At 45.6% G+C, this 24,516-nt stretch overlaps 1 protein-coding gene across 4 annotated transcripts in view; it reads right to left on the bottom strand.

The window, feature by feature from the left end:
• Positions 1-24,516, bottom strand: part of LOC127585771 (uncharacterized) — a 46,938-nt gene that overhangs the window by 4,970 nt on the left and 17,452 nt on the right. Inside the window, exons 9-15 of one of the 4 annotated variants that reach the window (XR_007958592.1) lie at positions 20,948-21,046; positions 19,240-19,290; positions 10,923-15,378; positions 10,723-10,839; positions 3,959-4,051; positions 3,670-3,733; positions 2,738-2,863 (exon numbers count right to left, since the gene is read on the bottom strand). The exons of 1 other annotated variant lie outside the window; for it this stretch is intronic. Coding sequence is in view for 2 of the 3 variants with exons in the window: in XM_052043443.1 (XP_051899403.1) it covers positions 2,555-2,650; positions 2,738-2,863 (222 nt within the window). In the remaining variant the exon portion in view is untranslated. Of the gene's footprint in view, positions 1-2,554; positions 2,651-2,737; positions 2,864-3,669; positions 3,734-3,958; positions 4,052-10,722; positions 10,840-10,922; positions 15,379-19,239; positions 19,291-20,947; positions 21,047-24,516 lie in introns of all 4 variants that reach the window. 2 more of the 4 variants (XM_052043443.1, XM_052043442.1) reach the window with 2 other exon arrangements.

Raw genomic sequence — 24,516 nt, 5'->3', positions numbered from 1 at the left:
TGTCTTATCTATCCCCTTCATAATTTTATATATTTCTATAAGATCCCCTCTCATTCTTCTCAATTCCAGTGAGTATAGTCCCAGGTGACTCAATCTCTCCTCATAGGCTAACCCCCTCATCTCTGGAATCAACCTGGTGAACCTCCTCTGCACCGCCTCCAAAGCCAGTATATCTTTCCTCAGGTAAGGAGACCAGAACTGCACGCAGCACTCCAGGTGCAGCCTCACCAGTACCCTGTACAGTTGCAGCATAACCTCCCTGCTCTTAAATTCAGTCCCTCCAGCAATGAAGGCCAACGTTCCATTTGCCTTCTTGATAACCAGTTGCACCTGCAAACCAACCTTTTGTGATTCATGTACAAGCAGTCCCAAGTCCCTCTGCACAACAGCATGCCCTGCAAATCTTTCACCTTTAAATAATATCTGATCTATTTTTCTTTCCAAAGTGGATGACCTCGCATTTACCAATGTTGTACTCCATCTGCCAGACCCTTGCCCACTCACTTAACCTATCTATATCTCTCTGCAGACTCTCCGTATCCTCTGCACAATTTACTTTTCCATTCAATTTGGTGTCAGCAGCAAACTTAGACACGCTACAACTCGGAATCCCTCTTCCAAATCGTTAATGTATATCGTGAACAGTTGTGGGCCCAGCACCGACCCCTGCAGCACCCTAAATTTGGAACTGAACTACCTAAAGGAAATACTGGGGTTATTGGCCAGATGTTTGGTCAGGATCTTAAATGAGATGGGGGGAGGGTGAAGATATTCCAGGGAGGGGACTCCTGTAGTTACAGATTTCAAGGCACAATTGTCTATAGTTGGGACGATTAACTCAGGGAAGCTCAATAGGCCGGAGGAGTACATAATATGAAATGTTTATCAACTATATTAAGAGGCATTTAAACAGACACTTAAGTAGGCAAGGCACAGCAGGATACTGCCCTAATGAACAGTATAGCACAGGAACAGGCCCCTCAGCCCACCATGTTGTACTAAACTAATTGAACTAGTAATTAAAAGCCTACAATGTAATGAATTGACCTGTACGATCAGTTTGTAAGACAAGTTTTTCACTGTACTTCCGTACAAGTGACAATAATAAACCAATACCAATACTAACTAAACTGACCCCTTCTGTCTACACATCTGCATCCCTCCATTCCCTGCATATTTGTGTTTCTATCTAAGAACGTCTATCGTTTTTGCCTCCACCACCACCCCGGCACCACATTCCAGGCACCCACCATTTGCTGTGTTGAAAACTTGCCCTGCACACCTCCTTTTAACTTACCCACTTTCACCTTAAATGCACGCCTTCTAGTATTAGACATTTCGACCCTGGGAAAATGATACCCGCTGTCTACACTACCTATGGCTCTCGTAATCTTATAAACTTCCATCAGGTCTCCCCTCAGCCTCCACCACTCCAGAGAAAACAACCCAAGTTTGTCCAACTTCTCCTTATAGCTCATGCCCTCCAATCCAGGCAGCATCCTGGTGAACCTCTTCTGCACCCTCTCCAAAGTCTCCACATCCTCCCTGTAACGGGGTGACCAGAACTGAATGCAATACTCCAGATGTGGCCTAACCAGTATTTTATAAATTTGCAACATAACTTCCTGACTCTTGAACTCAATACCTAAACTTAATAAAGGCAAGCATTCCGTACGCCTTCTTTACCACACTATCAACACGTGCAGCCACTTTCAGGGAGCTGCGGACTTGGACCCCAAGATCCATCTGTACATCAGCAGGCAAATGGGATTACTGCAGATCGGCAGCAAGACCGAAGGGCCTGTTTCATGTTGTACAACTCTGTAATCTGCGGGGAGATCCTCCTCTTAAGCCAAGGGCAAGTGTCTGATGAGACGTTCACTGCACGTTAAACACCAGCTGCTCATAATTCACTTCCTACTGACATTAGCCATGATAATCAACTCTGACCAAGCCCTCCTTCCCAGGCCCGATGAGGAACATCCGCCTTTATCTCTTTGATTAGAGACAGACAAGGTTCCTTCAGTATCTTTCCTCTTTCACTACCCCACTGTGCCCCAATCAGTGGCCTCACCCTCCTGAATCTGGGAGGGGACTCAGTGAGATCAATTATATTCTCCCCAAGGCTCACTCAGCATGGACCAGGCCTGCAGCTTTTCCTATTCTGCCATTCACCTGTTCACAGCAGAGACGTCACGAAGCTGAATACAGTTGGTAGAATTGAAACATTTAAATAATAATCTTTCACCATTTAAATAATAATCTGATCTTCTATTTTTCCTTCCAAAGTGGATGACCTCACATTTACCAACGTTGTACTCCATCTGCCAGACCCTTGCCCACTCACTTAACCTATCTATGTCTCTCTGCAGACTCTCCACATCCTCTGCACAATTTGCTTTTCTATTCAATTTAATGTCAGCAGGAAACTTAGACACGCTACACCCCGTCCCCTCTTCCAAATCGTTAATGTATATCGTGAACAGTTGTGGGCCCAGCACCAACCCCTGGAGCACCCTGATTTGGAACAATGAAGGGCTGTTGGTAAACTCACTGCTTTGCTGAATCTCTTCAACAAGGATGACGATCGAAAAGACGATCACAACAAAGGAGCTTATGATTCCGCAGAAGTCAATCGAAGCTCGCAAACCTGTTAAGTGCGGATGGTGGGATGAAGTAGAAGGACAGCTTCACTGTTTATCAATGGATTTTATCTGATAAATGATTTTCCCTTTACCTGTGCTGTCTAAGAAGCGACTGATACACTTGCAGCCCAAGTTCCCAATGTTGATGGTCGGGCAGACGTTAAAAGCCAGCAGGACAAGTGCAATGCACAAAGCAACCACAGGTACAGAGGCAGCTCCTGGAATTATGACCCACAGTTAAGGAAGGGAAGTTAAATGAATATAATGCACGGTTACCATTCCCCAACACTCACTCACACTTTATACAAATTGCCTCAGGTTGTGGCTGGCACTGGAACGACTACATTCCTTCCCAGTTCCTTGAGAAAGTGGTGAGGGACCTTCCAGGAACACAGAAAGATTGAAGCACAAGCCAGTCATTTACCCCCCGAAGATGCTCTGCTCCTGAACCAGAGCATGTCTGGTCCAGACCCGAATCCACTCGCGCACATCTCCCCCCATCCCCTCGCATCTTTGCTCAAAGATCGACCAGTCTCCATCGCAAGGGAACAGCTGATCTTCCATCCAGTGAGATTTCTGCCACCTTTTCCTTTCCCACCCTTGCTCTGAAATGTTGGCTCTGTTTTTTGTCTGTTAGACTCTGCTCCTCTGGTCTTAGACTCCCAGACTACTAGAAATACTTGCTGCCAATCGACCTGACCACTTCCCATAATGTATTAAAAACTTTGATCAAATACCCTGAAACTTAATAAATACTATCAGTGTCATAGCTGCTCATAATTTGAACCTTTGAACTCGGCTGTCATTTTGGTAATTTATTTTGTGCTCCTTCCTAATGTACGATCCCCAGAAACACTTACAGTCCTCCAAGTGTGAGTAGCCAGCACCGGATGTAGCTGCAACATAGCTCCTAGAGAGAGCGTGGAGTTGATGTGGAAGGAGCCAAGACCTTACTGAATGGTGCAGTGGTTACAGGGGTCTCAATGGTCCTGATACCCCTACTTCTTACATAAGAGCCTCTTACCTCTGCCAGTAGAAGAATAGCTGGGTATGATTTTCCAATCAGTAGCCAATGGTGCAGTCCCTGTCTGAACAAACATGACCAACATCAAGGAAGTGCCGCTGAAAACACAACAGGGGGGATTGGTCCACGTATGGCGATGGAAGACCACCACCGTCATGGGGCCACAGATGCTAATGGTTCAAAGAGAACCAGTAGACTCTGTGATGGCAAAGGTCCGCAGCCTCCTCCTTCCCTCCTTGCCTGAACAGATCAGTTTCATGTAAATAACGAATACTATTCATGCACGTACCTTTAATCACAATCCAGGAAATGAGGGCAATAGAGATGGCAACAAGAGACACCGTGGTAAAGATAAACAGGAGTTTGGACTGTTTCACTGACGCTGTGAAGAAATGAAGACAAACATTAGAACATTCAAACGTCCTCCAGCGACGAGAGAGCGGAGAGTGCTGGAAATTAATGAGGAGCGAGTTTTTTTTTTCTTTCCAGCGTTCAGGATAGCGGCGAGTGACTGTGCAGGCACGTGACGTCACTCAGAAGCGCGCAGGCGATTTAAAAAGCAGACCACCATATCCAGCAGGCAGCATCAGAGCGGGAAGCTGAGTGAGAGGGAGCAGAGTGGTTTGGGCTTTGGCTCAAGGGGCTTCGGCGAGACCGGGTAAGAGGCGAGACTTATAGAGAGGAGGGTAAGTTATTAGTTTAGTTGTTGAACTCAGTGGTATTCAGCAGTATGCATCTGGGGTTGGTCTTATGTTTGGAGTGTCAGATGTGGGGACCCTGGGAGACTACCAGACTCCCCGATAACTACATCTGCGCAAAGTGCACTGAGATGCGGCTCCTCAAGGAACGGATTGAGAGTCTGGAGCTGCAGCTCGATGACCTTCGGTTGGTTAGGGAGAGCGAGCAGGAAATAGACAGGAGTTATAAAGAGTTCGTAGACAGCACCTCTGTGGTGGTCCCCCTCAAAAAACCGTATCTCATTTTAGATTCAGTTGGAGAGGATGACCTGACAGAGGAAGACCTCGGCAACCGGGACCTTGGCACCGTGCCTGGTACTGTGGTCCAGCGGGGAAAGAGAAATGCAGTGGTTATTGGGGATTTTATAGTAAGGGGTATGGATAGCAGATTCTGCGATACCGACAATGAATCTCGGATGGTGTGTTGCCTCCCTAGTGCCAGGGTACGGGATTTCATGGACCGGGTCCAGAAAATTCTGAGGGGAGAGGTGAGCGCCAAAAGTCCTTGGTACATGTAGGTACCAATGAGCATAGGTAGAAAAAGAGAAGAGGTCCTGAAGGAGGAATACAAGGAGTTAGGGAGAAGGTTGAGAAGTAGACCTCAAGGGTAGTAATCTCAGGATTACTACCTGTGCCACGTGTCAATGATAGAAAGAATAGAAAGCTTTGGCAGATGAATGCGTGGCTGAGAGACTGGTGCAGGGGGCAGGCCTTCAGATTTTTGGATAATTGGGACATTTTTGGGGGAGGCATGACCTATTTGCTAAGGATGGGTTGCACCTAAACTCCAAAGGGTCCAATATCCTGGCAGGAATGTTTAATTTAGCTGTTGGGGAGGGTTTAAACTGATCTGGCAAGGGGATGGAAACCAGGATATTAGGTTACAAGATGCTAAGGTAAGGGAGGAAGTTTATAGAAACAAGTCCAATGAGGATGGCAAGAAGGACAGGCAGGTGAGAAGTCAGGATAATTTGCTGAATAATAGAAGCACAACAAATCAGGATGTTAGGATACAGAATGTTAGGATAGAGGATGAGGTATATAGGAACATGTCTAAGATAGTATGTAGTGAGGATGGTAAGAAGGATAGACAGGTGAAAAGTCAGGATAATCTGCTGAACAATAGAAGTACAACAAAATCAATAGCCGATACCAGACTAAACGTACTATATTTAAATGCATGTAGCATTAGGAATAAAGTAGATGACCTAGTGGCACAACTACAGGTTAATAAATATGACATTGTGGCAATCACCGAGTCGTGGCTTCATGATGGATGTGATCAGGAGCTGAATGTCCAGGGGTACACAGCGTATAGGAAGGATAGGAGGGTAGGCAGAGGGGGAGGTGTGGCCACGATGGTTAGTAGCGATATAAAATCAATAGAAAGGAAGGACATTGGGTCAGGGAAGGTGGAATCCTTATGGGTGGAGCTAAGAAATAGCAAGGGTAAAAGGACAATAGTACCAGTCATATATAGGCCCCCCAATAGCAGTCAGGAAGTGGACGATAAGTTGCGATTTGAGATAGAAAAAGCATGCCAGAGTGACAAAGTGAAGATAATTATGGGGGATTTTAACATGAAAGTGGACTGAGAAATCCAGCAAGGCAGTAGAACTCAGGAGAGTGAGTTTGTGGAATGTCTAAGGGACGTTTTTCTGGAGCAACTTTTTGATGAGCCCACCAGGGGATCGGCTGTTTTGGATTGGGTGCTGTGTAATGAACCTGAAGTGATTAGGGAACTAAAGGTAAAGGAACCACTGGGAACCAGTGATCACAATATGATTGAGTTCAGTTTCAAGTTTGAGAAGGAGAAGCTGATAACTGCTGTGTCGATATTTCAGTGGAACAAAGGAAATTACAGTGGTATGAGAGAAGAGTTGGCCCTAATTGATTGGAAGAGTAAGCTAGCTGGAGGGACGGTGGAGGAGAAATGGAAGGAATTTCTACAGGAAATAAGGAAAATGCAGGATAGATATATTCCAAGAAAAAAGGTTTGGAATGGAAAAAAGGCACAAGTGTGGATAACGAGAGAGGTGAAGGCTAAAATAAAAGCAAAAGGGGCGGCGTACAAAGAAGCAAAAATTAGTGGGAAAACAGAAGACTGGGAAGCTTTTAAAAACCTGCAGAGAGAAACTAAGAAGGTCATTAGCAAAGAAAAGATGAATTATGAAAGGAAATTGGTGGATAACATTCAAAAGGATACTAAGAGTTTTTTAAAATATATAAAGAGTAAAAGAGAGACACGGGTTGATATAGGACCAATTGATAACGGTGCAGGAGCTATTATAATGGACGATAGAGAGATGGCAGAGGAATTGAATGAATATTTTGCATCGGTCTTCACCATGGAGGACATCAGCAATGTGCCGGTTAGTCAGGAGTCTCATGAAATGGAACTGAGTTCAGTTAAGATTACTAGGGAGAAGGTGCTAGGAAAACTAAATGGGATAAAGACTGATAAGTCTCGCGGACCGGATGAGGTGCATCCCCGGGTTCTGAAGGGGGTGGCTTTAGAGATAGCGGAGGCATTGGTGATAATTTTCCAGGAATCGATAGATTCCGGCATGGTTCCAGAGGACTGGAGGGTCACAAATGTAGTTCCGCTGTATAAGAAAGGAGGGAGGCAGCATAAAGGAAATTACAGACCTATTAGTCTCACGTCAGTGGTGGGAAAGTTATTGGAATCTATTCTCAAGGATGGGGTTACGGAATACCTAGAGGTGCGCAGCAAGATAGGTCCTAGCCAACATGGTTTTGTGAAGGGAAGATCCTGCCTGACCAACCTATTGGAGTTTTTTGAAGAAATCACAGGTAGGGTAGATAAGGGAGAGGTGGTAGATGTTGTGTATTTAGACTTTCAAAAGGCCTTCGATAAGGTGCCTCATAAGAGACTGATTCATAAGATGAGAGGTCATGGAATTACAGGTAGGATAACAGAATGGGTGGAGCATTGGCTGGTTGACAGGAAGCAAAGGGTGGAAATAAAAGGATCTTGTTCTGGTTGGCTACCGGTTACTAGTGGTGTGCCGGTAGTTGGGGCCGCTCCTTTTTACCTTGTACATTAACGATTTGGATGATGGAATAAATGGTTTCATGGCTAAGTTTGCGGATGACACCAAGATAGGTGGAGGAGTAGGGAGTATTGAGGAGATAGGAAGGTTGCAGAGAGACCTAGACAGTTTAGGAGAATGGGCAAGGAAATGGCAGATGAGATTCAATGTTCAATGTGCAGTTCTACACTTTGGAAACAGAAATAAGCGGGCAGATTATTATCTAGAAGGAGAGAAAATTCAAAGTACAGAAGTACAAAGGGACTTGGGGGTACTCGTGCAGGATACCTTAAGGGTTAACCACCAGGTCGGATCAGTGGTAAAGAAAGCGAATGCTATGTTGGCATTGATTTCGAGAGGTATAGTGTATAAAAGCGAGGAAGTATTGATGAGGCTCTACGGGGCACTAGTGAGGCCTCACTTGGAATACTGTGCGCAGTTTTGGGTCCCACATCTTAGGAAGGATGTGTTGACGTTGGAGAGGGTTCAGAGGAGATTTACGAGGATGATTCCAGGAATGAAAGGGCTTAAGTATGATGAGCGTTTGTTGGCTCTTGGACTGTACTCACTGGAGTACAGAAGAATGAGAGGGGACCTAATAGCGACCTTTAAAATGTTGACAGGAAAGGATAGAGTAGATGTGGCTAGGCTGTTTCCCTTGGTGGGTGAGTCCAGGACCAAAGGGCACAATCTTAGAATTAGAGGGTACAGTTTCAAAACAGAGATGAGGAGAAATTTCTTTAGCCAGAGGGTGGTGAATTTGTGGAACTCCTTGCAGTGGAAGCCAGATCAGTGGGGGCATTCAAGGAAGAGATAGATAGATATCTAAATAGTAGGGGTATCAAGGGATACGGGGATAAGGCCAGAAATTGGGATTAGAATAGGTTTTTTTCTTCTTCCCCCCCGCTCCCATTTTCATTTCTTTTTTCCCCTTTTTCTTGGAGCAGACTCGATGGGCCAAATGGCCTGCTTCTGCTCCCTTGTCTTGTGATCTTGTGATTTGGAACCCTCTGTAAGCTATTTTACAGTGAGGAGGTGAACAGTACATCCTGGGTAACAGTACTTGTCTTTGTGGAGGTCAGGCTGCAGACAACACTGATTGTATCAGTTATGAAACAGCACCACTGCCTCAGCTAAAGACTGCACCTTAAAGCTGAGGGGACTGGAGGTCTGGGCACTCATTCCTGTCAGGAGCAGGAGTAGAGCACAAAGCAGAGCCTCTGGAAGTGTGGTACCGTTTATAAAACGCATTGCACTGTCGCTAAGATCCCCACACCCAGCTTGTGCACATCAGGTAACAAAGCACACAGGTTCCTTGTTCACATCCCTGGCAGTGTCAGGCTGTCTGCAATTGTCCAGGCTCACATCATACCTGTTATTTTACACTTTTTTCTTGAGAATTCTGCTGTAGATGTTTACAGTTTATCAGAGGTCAAAGTCAAAGTCAGGTTTATAGTCATGTGCACAAATCCATGTGTGCACAGGTGCAATGAAAAACTTGCAGCAGCATCACAGGCACAGAGCGTCATATGAGCAGCATTCACAAGAAAAACAAATTAACAACATAAATTATACGAAATTACACAAGAAAGATCACAATTAGAACAAAAACAAAGACCATTTCAGTGCAAAGTGGTCACAGTGTTGTGTACTGAGGTAGTGTTTAGGGTTGCGCAGGTTGGTTCAAGAACCGAGTGGTTGAAGGGAAGTAGCTGTTCTTGAACCTGGTGGTGTGGGACTTCAGGCTTCTGTACCTCCTGGCCGATGGGAACTGTGAGAAGATGGCACGGCCCGGATGGTGGGGATCTTTGATGATAACATTGTCTTCTTGAGGTAGCAACCCCTGTAGATACTACCGATGGTGGGCAGGGATGTGCCCGTGATGTATTGGGCAGGGTCCACTACTCTCTGCAGCCTCTTACATTCCTGCACATTCGAATTGCTGTACCAGACCGTGATGCAACCCATCAGGGTACTTACAACAGCACATCTTTACAGGTTTGTTAGAGTGTTTGAATGACAAGCTGAACCTCCTTAACCTTCTAAAAAAGTAAAGACGCTGGTGTGCATTCCTTGTGATTGCATTGATCAGAGGCCACAGTGCTGTTTCCAGGCACTGGACTTGAGTCTGCTCCCAGACAGGAACTTGTGAATACACCAGAAGTTGCATCCAGAATTCCACAAATGCTCAGAACACAAAACATGCACTTTAGATAAGAGCAGAGACCGTGACAAAATGGATGACAGAGATCGACTGAGAGAGGTTGCCACTAATAAGGCTTCAGCGCCCTCCTTCAGCCAGTGGCAGGCTGTGACATCCGTTCTCTGCGGACATCCTCCCTGTCACCTCCAGCCCTCCCCCTTAAAACATGCCCGTGTTCCAACATTTCCTTGTTCTGATGAGAGGTCATAACGTGAAACATTAACTCTGCTTCTCTCTACAGGGATGCTGTCTGACCTGCTGAGTGTTTCCAGCGACTTTAAGAGTCAGGGTAATATTACATGGAAATGGGTTCTTCTGCCCAGCTCGTCCATGTCAAGCAAGGTGCCCACCTCAGCTGGCCCCACTTACCTGCATTTGGCCCATGTCCCTCTAAACCCTTCCTTTCCATGTACCCGTCCAAGTGTCTTTTAAAGGTTGTAATTGTACCCGCCTCTGCCACTTCCTTCGGCAGCTCGTTCCATATACCCACCACCCTCAGGGTGAAGATGTTGCCCCTCAGAACCCTTTAAATCTTGCCCCTCTCTCCTTAAACCTATGCCCTTTAGTATTTGGTTCCCTTTCCCTGGGACAAAGACTGTGTGCATTCACCCTTATCTATGCCCCTCATGATTTTACACACCTCTATAAGGTCACTCCTCAGTCTCCTATATTCCAAGGATATAAGTCCGAGCCTGCCCAACCTCTCCCTATTACTCAGGCCCTCAAGTCTTGGCAAAATCCTCGTAAACCTTCTTTGTTTTATTTCAGATTTCGAGCACTGCAGTTTTCTTACTTTTTGACAAGTGAATTCAGACCACCCCTCGTGGGGATATTTCACCCACGACACTCTCATCAGAAGTCAGGCTGAATAGAAAAATTACTCAGCTGTGAGGTGGAGCACACTTAGCAATGATCGGAAAAAACAGTATTGGGAATGTGGTACTGGGAATGCAATGAAATTCACACTTTCACACATTTGCTCAAAATTTTAAATTAGTCGGATTAACTTAACTGGGTATCCATGGGTTTATAAGAGTAACTTAGACTTTTTGACACCTACCTTGTATCAATTCTCTCCTCAAGCAGCACAGTAGCAGCAATCCAATAAATGACACTACAGAAGATACTATCCCAACAACTGATGCCACCACAATGATGGTCTCCACTGGACGAAAACCTGCATTCAAAAGGGTTCCAAATTAGGATAACGAAGGGATTCCCAGAGCAGATGACCAACTGTTGATTGTTGCAACAAGCTACCTGTTGAAGTCCTTCACCATGCCACCTATTAGCTGAAGCCAACATGGGACGTCAAGGTTACACAATCTGACTTTTCTTAATAAAGTCATCAGTCACCAGCCCCACTCCTGGCCTTGCGATAGGATGGAAGGTCATCGATGAAGCAGCAGAATGTGGTTGGACGTAGGACACTGTCCTGGGGCAGTCTGGCACTGACGTCCTGGGGCCGAGATGGTGACCTCCATTACATACCCCAAACATCCTCCTATGCGCGCGGCACAGCTCCAACCACTGGAGGATCTTCCTTTTGACCTTCGTTGACTTCAGTGTTACCAGGGCACCTCAATGCCTTACTCGATCAACTGCTGCCTTGATGCCAAGGTCCATCTCTCTCCCCTCTGGAATTCAGCACTTCAGTCCATGCTGGGTTCGAGGCTGTGATGAGGTTTGGAGCAGTGTGGCCCTGGCAACAGCCAAACTGGGCACTGGTGAGTAAGTGCTGCTTGGTGGCACTGTCAAAGACATCTTTCGCTTTTCCGCTGTTGATTGAGAGCGGTAATTAGACAGACTGGATTTCTTCACAATTTTGTGAACAGGAGGACATGCTTGGACAATTTTCCACATTGGCGGGTAGATGTCAGTGCTGTATCCCTGCTGGGAAAGCTTGGCTGGAGGCCAAGATCAACATCATTCTGCTCTCTGAAGGCAACAAACAAGGCATTCAGTTCTCATGACAATGAAGTGTTGCTGGCACAAGTTATGGAGCTCAGTCTCTTCAGTGAGTTTATCCAAAGATGAAAGGAAAGACCTCACATTATCACCAAGCCTTCCATAAACTCAGAAGACGTTCCTCAGTGAACATAGTGCAGTTGTGTTGGAAGAATCTCAGCCACAGTCCTCACACTGTGGGCTCCCACACACCGTCACACCCAGGTGGTCTGTTCTTAGTGACGTTGGCTGATAAATATTGGCTGGGACACCCAGGAGAATTTACCGACTCATTCCGGTTTTGGCTTCTGACATGTGTGCATCGAGTTGAGGTGATGCACGGGACCCCGGTTAAATTTCTTTTCTGAAAATGGCAGGGAGGTCAGCCTGGATTGTGTCCTCGGATCCTAGAGACAGACTTGAACCCACACCAATCTGATTCAGTGCTGTTCACTGAGGAATGGGAGACTTCCAAGTGAAGGATCAGTCTAAGCAGCAAAATTTGAGACCCCTCCCGTCAGGGGACAGCATTGCTCCTCGGATCGGAAGTGATACCACTGTCAATCAAGGTGTGGGCAAAGGGATTGGCCTACGAGAGCACCTTTGTTCCTGAACCTGCCTGACCAGTGGCCTTGGCAGGCACCTTTGTGCTTGACCTCCAAACCATTGGCCTGTCTTAATCACCTGGCCAGGCTCCACCCAGTCTCCCAGTACTTTAAAGAGTGTTGCAATCCCTTGGCCCTCCCTCTTTTGACTGCCCCAGGAGTAGTGAGATGATGCTGCAGAGACCACTGGTAAGAATGTGCAACACCATATGGTTTGGGAGTGTTTTAGTCAGATTCCAGGGAGTGTTAGGGCCAATGCTTGTCTGGGTCAAAGAGTTCAGGCATTTAAGTGTTTATCCCCTGATAAGCTGTACCTTGTTTATTGTGTGTGTGTGTGTGTGTCTCACATCCTCGTTGCGATTCTCCCTCACATTCGCGGTCTTCTGCGTGTGTGTGTGTGTGTGTGAGCGCGCGCGTGCGCGCATCTGTTCCCATTCATTCTGTCCTCACGTTTGCCTTTGTGATTAAACTATTTTTAAAATCCAAAGCCTGTGTCCAGAGTCCTCCATCTTTAAGATTCCAAAAGAACCTTCTCACACAAGTTTGCAGATGACACCATCGTTGTGGGCACAATCTCCAACAATGACAAAACGGACTACAGGAAGGAGATAGAGAGCTAAGTGACATGGTGTCATGACAACAACAATTCTCTCAATGCCAGCAAAACAAAACAGCTGGTTATTGACTTCAGGATGCAGGGCAGAGTATACGCCCTGTATGTGTCAATGGTGGAGAGGTGGAGATAGTTGTGACCTTCAAGCTTCTAAGTGTAAATATCACCAATAACTTGTGTCCTGGTCAAGCCACGTTGACCCTATAGCCAGCAAAGTACACCAGCACTTCTACTTCCTCAGAAGGTGAAGGAAATTTGGCATGTCCCCTTTGACCTTCACTAATATATATACACAGATGCACCATATGAAACATCCTATCTGGATGCATCATAGTTGGTATGGTAACCGCTCTGCCCAAAACCACAAAAAACTGCAGAGTTGTGGACACAGCCCAGTCCATCATGAAAACCAGCTTCCTCTCCATTGCCTCAGGGAAGCAGCCAACATAATCAAAGATCCCTTCCAATCTGTCCATTCTCTCTTTATCCACCTTCCTTCCGGCAGAAGATACACAAGCTTGAGAACACGTACCACCAGGCTCAAGGACAGCTTCTATCCCGCTGTTATCAGACTCTTGAACAGACCTCAACAACACAAGTAATAATTACATATAGATTCGTGTGATCTCAGTCAACATCTCTAGCCCAGAAAGGGAACAAGTTGAATGCCAGGTCTCATTCCTACGGATGGTGAAGTGGTTTTAAAGGTGTTAAAATATAACTTTTAGTTTGCTTTTGTGTACTGTTTTCTCTCTCCATTGAGATCCAACCCTCATTTCCTTCCCTTAATTCCATTTTCCGTACCCAATTTCACTCCATGCTGCTTTTTCCCTCCCTTCCTTTTCCAAATGCAAACTCCCATTGATGGAAGAGGCTCTGACACCCACCAGGTTACCAGATCAAGTTCAAGTTACTTTGTCATTCATCCATGCTATAAAAACACATGGCGGAACGAAATGTTGTTTCCCCCAGACTCACACAACAGAGGACATACATAGAACAGAAGACATACAATAAACACAAACAAAAATCAAAAAAAAGTGCAAAAAACGGTATATATAAAATACAGATGCCTTAATGTCATGACTGGACGGTTACTGGCAACTTCTAGCACAAGACCATTCTGTTACTGCCCAGGATAAACATGTGAAGCAGAAACTTGTTGATAAAAATAGTGAGAAGTATAACATTAGTGGAATTTCAGTTGATCTCAGTTGGCTGTTCCTAGCTGGCAAAACAATGATGCCTTGAGCCAAGACAGCTGACATTCTACAAATAACACAGTTAGTGGTCAGGCACATCAATGTGGAATTTGGAAGCTGAAGTTGGCGTACCCAGCTGTAAATATCTGGGAGACACAAGAGAATGCAGATGCTGGAATCTGGAGCAATAAATAATTTGCAGAAAAAAAATATCAGAAAATGCACAAGATCCAGCTGATTCTCTGCACAGACAATAGACAATAGGAGCAGAAGTAGACTATTCGGCCCTTCGAGTTTGCACCGCCATTTTGAGATCATGGCTGATCTTCAACAATCAATATCTTGTTCCTACCTTGTCCCCATATCCCTTGATTCCCCTATCTATAAGAAACCTATCTAGCTCCTTCTTGAAAGTGCCCAGAGGATTGGCCTCCACTGCCCTCTGAGGCAGTGCATTCCACAACCCTCTGGGAGAAGTTTTTCCTCACCTCTGTCCTAAATGGCCTAGCCCTTATTCTTAAATCATGCCCCCTGGTCCTGGACTTCCCCAACATCTGGGACATATTTCCTGTCTCTATCTTGTCCAATCCCTTAATAATCTTGTATGTTTCAACCAGATCCCCTCTCAATCTTCTCAATTCCAGCGTGTACAATCCCAGTCTCTCCAACCTCTCAGCATAAAACAGTCAGCATAAGATCATGCCAGTGACATGGTCACTGTTTCTCCGTCCACAGATGCTGCCTGACCTGTTAGCTGCTCACTTTATTTTCTGCTTTTATTTCAGATTTCAAGTATTTTGCTTCTAGTCAATGGCAGTGCTGTGAAATAACGTGGGAAATTTCACAAAGGCCCAAATCACCGACAATTCCAGAGGGAGCTCGACATGCTGAGTCCATCCAACAGGTTGTTCATTGTTGTAAATGTAAACAGACTGGCGTGGCTGTGAAATTGATGGTGAGGTCTGACGTTCACGTTCTTGTGTTAAACTGACAACAACTTCTAATGGACAGCACGCAGTCAGAGGAACCCCTGTTTCCTGAGGTGTCCCCTTGCTTCACAGGCTGTGCAACAATGAAGAAATATCATCACTTCAGTTGGCTCCATTTTGAACGAATAGGAAAGCTGCAAGTTCCTGGAGTAATACAGAAGAGTAATGCAGCATCAGAAGCACCTTTGTTCTAGTCTAAACTGTTTGCAATAAGCCTTGATACAGTGGCTCTATTCTACTTCCAGCAGCGGAATAATGAAGATTATCGAGTCCTTTTGCAGTCAATTTTCAAAAACATCGAATATCGATGGTTGCCTTCATTCTCAGAGTAGTTCTGAGATTCAAGTCTGATCATCACTCCTGAAATGAATAAAATTCACTGATAATATGCAATAACAATATCCCCACAAAAACAGTAAGTATTGAGTCAGATAGACAGGAGAAAGACTGAGGCAGTGAAATGGAGCATCAGAGAGTCATACAATAATGGACAGCCATCCGCCCAGTTTAATACCATTCTGACGCAGTGCCTCCCAGAGAAAACAGCATCATTAGTAAAGACCAACTTGGACTGGTCCAATAATACAAGGGAACAATCCCGCAGGGCTGTATTGGTTTTTTGGCCCAACAATAAAGAGGAAACTGGATCCTCAACTAAACCCAGTGTGAAGTATGAGCCCCCCCTACGTGCACCAATGGCAGATAACTAGGATGATTGTTCATACCCCAGTATTGGTGGTCCTCCGGAAGGACCAGCACAGACTCTCCTCCAAAGGTCCTATCAGCAAGGAAGGAGAAGGCCATGGGGGCAGGGGCGGGGTCAGGGACCTCAGAGTTGCCCTAATGTTTTTATGGACCACCACCACCGCGCAGGGATGTCTGCTTTAATTGTGGTAGGGAAGGACACTGGCAATGGGACTGTCCCTTTAATTACCAGGAGGATATGGACAGCAGGTATGAGAGAAGGAGGGCACCCTTCACCACTAACAACCCTTTCAGAAATGACTTGAGGTTGAAGGAAGGACTCCGCCACTCATAGCAAAAGGCAGGAGTGGAGAGCCGGAAGCACGTGAGGGCATAAGGGAGCTGGTGAACTCGTTGGTACGTCAAGGCATCCTCGTACCCTGTCACTCCCCCTGCAATACACCGAGACTGAATCTCATTCCTGTGGCATCTACGGTGTTTACGGTAAATGATTTACAGCATTGACCACCGCTCCCAAACCTTTAGCATTGTCATGGACAAGGATAGGAGCAAAGAGGACAAGAAGATATTTAATTGGGGACGGGCAAATTATGAGGCTATAAGGCTAGAAATTGCAAGTGTAAATTGGGATGACATTTTTGAAGGGAAATGTACTATGGAGATGCGGTCGTTGTTCAGGGATCACTTGCAGGATGTTAGGGATAAATTTGTCCCGGTGAGGCAGAGAAAGAATGGCAGGGTGAAGGAACCATGGGTGACAAGAGAGGTGGAACATCTAGTTGGGAGGAAGAAGGCAGCATACATAAGGTGTAGGCAGCAAGGATCAGATAGGGCTCATGAGCAATACAGGGTAGCAAGGAAGGAACTTAAGAAGGGGCTGAGGAGAGCAAGAAGGGGACATGAAAAGGCCTTGGCGAGTAGGGTTAAGGAACACCCCAAGGCATTTTTCACTTATGTGAAGAGCAGAAGGATGACGAGAGTAAAGGTAGGACCGATTAGAGACAAAGGTGGGAAGATGTGCCTGGAAGCTGTGGAAGTGGGTGAGGTTCTCAATGAATACTTCTCTTCAGTATTCATCAAGGAGAGGGGCCTTGATGAGGCTGAGGACAGTGTTGGTAAGTTTAATGTTCTAGAGCACGTTGATCTCAAGAAAGAGGATGTGTTGGAGCTGTTAGAAAATACTAGGACAGATAAGTCCCCGGGGCCTGAAGAAATATTCCCCAGGCTGCTCCGCGAGGCGAGGAAGGAGATTGCTGAACTGTTGGCTAGGATCTCTGAGTCCTCGTTGTCCACGGGAATGGTACCGGAGGATTGGAGGGTGGCAAATGTTGTCCTCTTATTCAAAAAGGTAGTAGGGATAGTCCAGGGAATTATAGACCAATGAGCCTTACATCTCAGGTGGGCAAGCTGTTGGAAAGGATTCTTAGAGATCGGATCTATGGGCATTTAGAGAATCATGGTCTGATCAGGGACAGTCAGCATGGCTTTGTGAAGGGCAGATCATGTCTCATAAGCCTGATAGGGTTCTTTGAGGAGGTGACCAGGCAGGTTGATGAGGGTAGTGCACTAGATGTGGTCTATATGGATTGTAGTAAGGCACTTGACAAGGTTCCACATGGTAAAGATCCAGGGAAGCTTGGCTGTGTGGATTCAGAATTGGCTTGCCTGTAGAAAGCAGAGGGTTGTGGTGGAGGGAGTGCATTCAGATTGGAGGGCTGTGACTAGCGGTGTCCCACAGGGATCAGTTCTGGGACCTCTGCTTTTCGTGATTTTTATTAATGACTTGGACGAGGGGATAGAAGGGTGGGTTGGCAAGTTTGCAATGACACAAAGCTTGGTGGTGTTGTGGATAGTGTGGAGGATTGTCAAAGATTGCAGAGGGACATTGATAGGATGCAGAGCTGGGCTGAGAAGTGGCAGATGGAGTTCAATCCGGAGAAGTGTGAGGTGTTACATTTGGAAGAACAAACTCCAAGGCAGAGGACAAAGTTAATGGCAGGATTCTGGGTAGTGTGGAGGAGCAGATGGATCTGGTGTTCATACCCACAGATTCCTAAAAGTTGCCTCACAGGTGGATAGGGTAGTTAAGAAAGCTTATGGGATGTTAGCATTCATAAGTCGTGGGATCAAGTTTAAGAGCCACGAGGTAATGATGCAGCTTTACAAAACGCTGGTTAGACCACACTTGGAGCACTGTGTCCAGTTCTGGTCGCCTCATTATAGGAAGGATGTGGAAGCATTGGAAAGGGTGCAGAGGAGATTTACCAGGATGCTGCCTGGTATAGAGATTATGCATTATGAAGAGAGACTAAGGGAGCTCGGGCTTTACTCTTTGGAGAGAAGGAGGATGAGAGGAGACATGATAGAGGTGTACAAAGTATTAAGAGGAATAGATAGAGTAGACAGCCAGCACTTCTCTCCCAGGGTACCAATGCTCATTACAAAAGGGCATGGCTTTAAAGTAATGGGTGGGAAGTTCAAGGGAGATATCAGAGGGAGGTTGGGGCATGGAATGCACTGCCTGGGGTGGTGATGGAGGCAGGTATGTTGGTCAAATTCAAGAGATTGTTAGATAAGCATATGGAGGAATTTAAAATAGAGGGATATGTGGGAGGAAGGGGTTTGATAGTCTTAGGCAAGGTTTAAAGGTCAGCACAACATTGTGGGCCGAAAGGCCTGTATTGTGCTGTACTGTTCTATGATTCTTGATTCTAACAACAAAATAGTCATTCAGAGATAACAGCATGGAAACAGGCCTTTCGGCCCATCGAATGCACGCAGACAATCAATCACCCATTAATCCCAACTTTTATTCTCTCCATTTTCTCACCAACTCACCACAGATTCTATTACTCACCTGCACAGTTGTGGCCACTTTTTTTTAATATTCCAAAATAAACATTATTCATAATAAAAGACAAACTATATACAATTATAAAACAGTGCAAGCCTGTACATTCTTGTACAGATCATTCATTAGTGTTAACTAGTGGCCAATTAACCTACCAACCAAAGCACCCAGCACCAAAGATCGGGATTGAACCTGGGTCACTGGAGCTGTGAGGCAGTGGCTCTACCCGCAGCACCGCCGGGCCACCCATTTAACAGAGAATGTCCTGACGTTGGTAAATGTCCTTAAGGTAAAACAGTCAGGATGTCCAGATACAGCAGCAACATCGGATATGACACCATAAATTAGATCCAACTAACATACCTTGATAAATTTACCCAAGGGTTAATGTATCCTCTATTTTGCACACATCTTTGCAATGTTATCAACATGGCAGGGTGTACATGTGTACGTGTGATGTAAGTACAGTGGGTGGTGGGGACATTAGACTCAATACAATTTTCCCTCTGGTACGTGTCTGAACCCATGTAAGAGATGATTAGCACAGCCTGAAAGTGCACTCTGGATTTGCTCTGTACACCAATGACATTCTGAGCTCATATTAAACCAGTATTAGATCACCAATTAATAAAACCTACAACATTGAATTAAAAGCAGTTAATTACCTGCTGTGCCTCTTGATCATTTGATTCACAGCTCGTTATCTCCATTTCCTTCTGGAATGAAATAAAATGTTTCTTGGTTCTTGCACTTGTTATATGGTTTGTCTTATTTATGCCTTTAAAAATTTTACAACCATCTCTGATTTACTGTTGTGATTTGGTCCACTTGGTGTGCGTCTTTCACAGTTTATTGAACGGTAAATGCCAGTGGTATCTCTGGCTAACGGGCTTGGGGAAGGTGCAGGTCCTGACAGTGGAAAGGGCTAAAGATTCAGAGGTTAAATCACTTCACCCAGCAGGTCCTGCACAGGATCCTGGGGAGAACCTCCACTTCACGTGGAAACTGTGACAGTAGGTGGATGGAACCTCCTGGGATGGGAGAGCAGTCGTCAGGATACAATCTCCCACCCAACCAGTGGTGGAAGCCTGACGATGTCTCATTGCATTACATTTCTGCCCTCAGTGCATAAAACTCCCTCGAGGGAAAACCTGTCATGCCCTTCTGATTTCTGGGGGTTATTTTATGCATTCCTGCTCTCAACAGATCCCCATAATTGAATATTTCAGCATTCACTGTTTGAGTTTTTTTCAAATAGTTAAAATTGATGGGTGTTTGATCACCCGGGCTGTCTGATACCTGCTCCCCGTGGGTGAGACACCCTCGACCACACCACCGGTCCCCACCACACAAAGTTGACACTCTATTTCCCCAGGAGGGGCTGCAGTTCACCTAATGTCCCATTCCCAGAACTCTACATCCCTCTCGTCTTCCCTTTGGAGCTTCCAGGATTCTGTACATGAACCAGTGACCTGGGTTTCCACCACTCATCCCTCCTGACAGTGATTGTAATGGAGTCAAGTTGAGCTAAGTCGAGTTTATTGTCACGTGCACAAGGACGATGAGGTCCAGGTACAATGAAAAACTTACTGCAGCTTCACAGGCACATAGGTACAGACAACACACAGAACATAAATTATAGATAAATTATACAAGTGGAGAGAGAGAGAGAGAGAGAGAAAAGACTGTGTAAAAACAAGACAGTGCAAAAAACAAAGACACACTCAGAGACAAGTCCTCGGTGGTGCAGGAGGTGATCCGTGGCATTCTGTTGTTGAGGTGGGGTTTGGGTTGTGCAGGTCAGCTCGAGAACCTGAGGGTTGTTTAGGAGAGGTGCTTCCCCACATCGCTCCCCAGTCTTCCCCTCACAACCCAGAATGTGAAAGCAGTGAAAGAGAAAGTGTGTGAAAGGTAAGTAGTCCCAGAACCACAGCAGGTTGGGGCACTGGAATGTCTTGATCAGAATTGATCGCAGGATGGTAATTCATCCACAAGTGTCCTGGGAGTTGCTGCCCAATGAAAGCCATCAAATCCCTGCCACTTACTCTCCAACAAACCCCGGCACAGAGTGAGGAAGATCCCACTATTATGGACCAGTAAGTATCTCAGACATATCCCAACTGGGATGTGTCTGCCTGAGGTACTGCTCATTTCTGTTGTCGCACTGAGTAACAACCAAGTCCCACACAAACCACCAGGCATTTGGTCCTTAGTTTACACAACGGTGATGTGTGATATGAAGGGGCAGAACACGATCCCTAGATTTCATCGAGTCAGTTCTACTGAAATATTTTAAGAGCTGGACCCAGTGGTAAACTCTTTCACTCTAACTGTGCATCTTATATAAAAAATGCTGAACTCTTCAATACTTACTCCACCACACTGCTACAGATGCAGTGAAGATTACAGCAAGAACGGTGAACAATGGGGCCAGTATGCTCCAGGTTAGAACTGTCACGTAACAACCTTCATCTGAAAAGGTGAAAAGTGAATTGTGCAAAATCACAGTGAGCAGCTCAACATTTGAATTATAACAGTATTATTACTCTTATTGGTTTATTATTGTCACATGTATGAAGATACAGAGAAAACTCTGTTTTGCATGCCATCCATACAGATCATTTCATTACTACAGTGCATTGAGGTAGTACAAGGGAAAAGCAATAACAGAATGCAGAATAAACTGTTACAGTTACAGAGAGAGTGCAGTGCAGGTGGACAATAAGGTGCAAGGTCATAACAAGTTAGATTGTGAGGTCAAGAGTCCGTCTTCTCATACAAGAGGTCTGTTCAATAGTTTTATATTAGATAGAAGCTGTCCTTGAGCCTGGTGGTATGTGCTTTCAGGCTTTTCTATCTTCTGCCTGATGGGAGAGGGGAGAAGAGAGAATGTCTGGGGTGGGAGGGGTGTTTGATTATGCTGGTTGTTGGGAGGCTGGTTTCCGTGATGCACTGGGCTGTGTCCACAACTCTCTGCAGTTTCTTGCGGTCCTGGGCAGAGCAGTTGCCATACCAAGCCGTGATGCATCCAGATAGGATGCTTTCTATGGTGCACCTATAAAAATCGGTGAGGGTCAAAGGGGATATGCTGAATTTCTTTAGCCTCCTGAGGAAGTGGAGGCACTGGTGAGCTTTCTTGGCTGTGTTGTCCATGTGGTGGGACCAGGACAGGCTAATGGTGATGCTTACAGCTGGGAACTTGAAGCTGTCAACCCCCTCCACTCAGCATCATCGATGTAAATGGGAGTGTGTGCACCCCCCTTCCTGAAGTCAATGACCAGCTCTTCTATGTTGCCGACACTGAGGGAAAGGTTGTGGTCATGACACCGTGTCACTCGGCTCTCTATCTCCTTCCTGTACTCTCACTCATCATCACTCATCACCACCAACAACTCACATTACACTGTATCTTTAATAATGAAACAATAAGAACATAAGAAATAGGAGCAGGAGTAGACCATCTGGCCCGTCGAGCCTGCTCCGCCAGTCAATAAGATCATGGCTGATCTGGCCGTGGACTCAGATCCACCTACCTGCCTTTTCCCCATAACCCTTAATTCCCCTACTATGCAAAAATCTATCTAACTGTGTCTTAAATATATTTAATGAGGCAGCCTCTACTGCTTCCCTGGGCAGAGAATTCCATAGATTCACTACTCTCTGGGGAAAGCAGTTTCTCCTTATCTCTGTCCTAAATCTACTCCCCCGAATCTTGAGGCTATGTCCCCTGGTTCTAGTCTCACCTACCAGTGGAAACACCCTTCCTGCCTCTATCTTACCTATCCCCTTCATAATTTTATATGTTTCTATAAGATCCACTCTCATTCTTCTGAATTCCAGCGAGTATAGTCCCAGACGACTCAATCTCTCCTCACAGGCTAACCCCTCATCTCTGGAATCAACCTGGTGAACCTCCTCTGCACCGCCTCCAAAGCCAGTATATTTTTCCTCAATAACGAGACCAGAAATGCACTCAGTACTCCAGGTGCAGCCTCATCAGTACCCTGTACAGTTGCAACATAACCTCCCTGCTCTTAAATTCAGTCCCTCCAGCAATGAAGGCCAACGTTCCATTTGCCTTCTTGATAACTGTTGCACCTGTAAACCAACCTTTTGCGATTCATGTACAAGCAGTCCCAAGTCCCTGTGCACAACAGCATGCTGCAATCTTTCACCATTTAAATAATAATCTGATCTATTTTTCTTTCCAAAGTGGATGACCTCGCATTTACCAATGTTGTACTCCATCTGCCAGACCCTTGCCCACTCACTTAACCTATCTATATCTCTCTGCTGACTCTCTGCATCCTCTGCACAATTTGCTTTTCCATTCAATTTGGTGTCAGCAGCAAACTTAAATACACTACACTCAGTTCCCTCTTCCAAATCGTTAATGTATATCGTGAACAGTTGTGGGCCCAGCACCGACCCCTGCAGCACCCTGATTTGGAACTGAACCACCTAAAGGAAAAACTAGGGTTATTGGCCAGATGTTTGTTCAGGATCTTAAAAGAGATGGGGGGAGGGTATAGATATTCAGGGAGGGGACTCCTGAATTTACAGACTTCAAGGCACAATTGTCTGTAGTTGGGACAATTAAACTCAGGGAAGCTCAACAGGCCAGAGGAGAAAATAACATGACACGTTTATCAACTACATTTAAGAGGCATTTACACAGACACTTAAGTAGGCAAGGCACAGCAGGATACTGCCCTAATGAACAGTATAGCACAGGAACAGGCCCTTCAGCCCACCATGGTGTACTGAACTAATTGAACTAGTAATTAAAAGCCTACTATGTAATGAATTGACCTGTACAATCAGTTTGTAAGACAAGTTTTTCACTTACCTTGGTCCCAGCGACAATAATAAACCAATACCAATACCAACTAAACTGACCCCTTCTGTCTACAATGTCCACATCCCTCCATTCACTGCATATTTGTGTGTCTATCTAAGAACGTCTATCGTTTTTGCCTCCACCAGCACCCCTGGCACCACATTCCAGGCACCCACCATTCGCTGTGTTAAAAACTTGCCCTGCACATCTCCTTTTAACTTAGCCACTTTCACCTTAAACGCACACCTTCCAGTATAAGACATTTTGACCCTGGGAAAATGATACCGGCTGTCTACCGTATCTATGCCTCTCATAACCTTATAAACTTCCATCAGGTCTCCCCTCAGCCTCCGCCACTCTAGAGAAAACAACCCAAGTTTGTCCAAGTTCACCTTAAAGCTCATGCCCTCTAATCCAGGCAGCACCCTGGTGAACCTCTTCTGCACCCTCTCCAAAGTCTCCACATCCTCCCTGTAATGGTGTGACCAGAGCTGAATACAATACTCTAGATGTGGCCTAACCAGTATTTTATAAATCTGCAACATAACTTCCTGACTCTTGAACTCAATACCTAAACTTAATAAAGGCAAGCATTCCATACGCCTTCTTTACCACACTATCAACATGTGCAGCCACTTTCAGGGAGCTATAGACTTGGACCCCAAGATCCCTCTGTACATCAGCAGGCAAATGAGATTAATGCAGATCGGCAGCAAGGTCGGCATGGGCGTGGTGGGCCAAAGGGCCAGTTTCATGTTGTACAACTCTATAATCTGAGGGGAGATCCTCCTCTTAAGCCAAGGGTAAGTGTCTGATGAGCTGTGTTCACTGCATGTTAGACACCAGCTACTCATAATCCACTTCCTACTGACATTAGCCATGATAATCAACTCTGACCAAGCCCTCCTTCCCAGGTCCGACGAGGAACATCCGCCTTTATCTCTTTGATTAGAGACAGACAAGGTTCCTTCAGTATCCTTCCTCTTTCACTACCCCACTGTGCCCCAATCAGTGGCTTCACCCTCCTGAATCTGGGAGGGTAATCTGGCAATGAGATCAGTTATATTCTCCCCAAGGCTCACTCAGCATGGACCAGGCCTGC

This window comes from Pristis pectinata, chromosome 34, assembly GCF_009764475.1.
Source record: "Pristis pectinata isolate sPriPec2 chromosome 34, sPriPec2.1.pri, whole genome shotgun sequence".
NCBI lineage: Eukaryota > Metazoa > Chordata > Chondrichthyes > Rhinopristiformes > Pristidae > Pristis > Pristis pectinata.
Note: the sequence above shows the minus strand (reverse complement) of the source record. Positions and strands in the feature narration are given on the sequence as shown.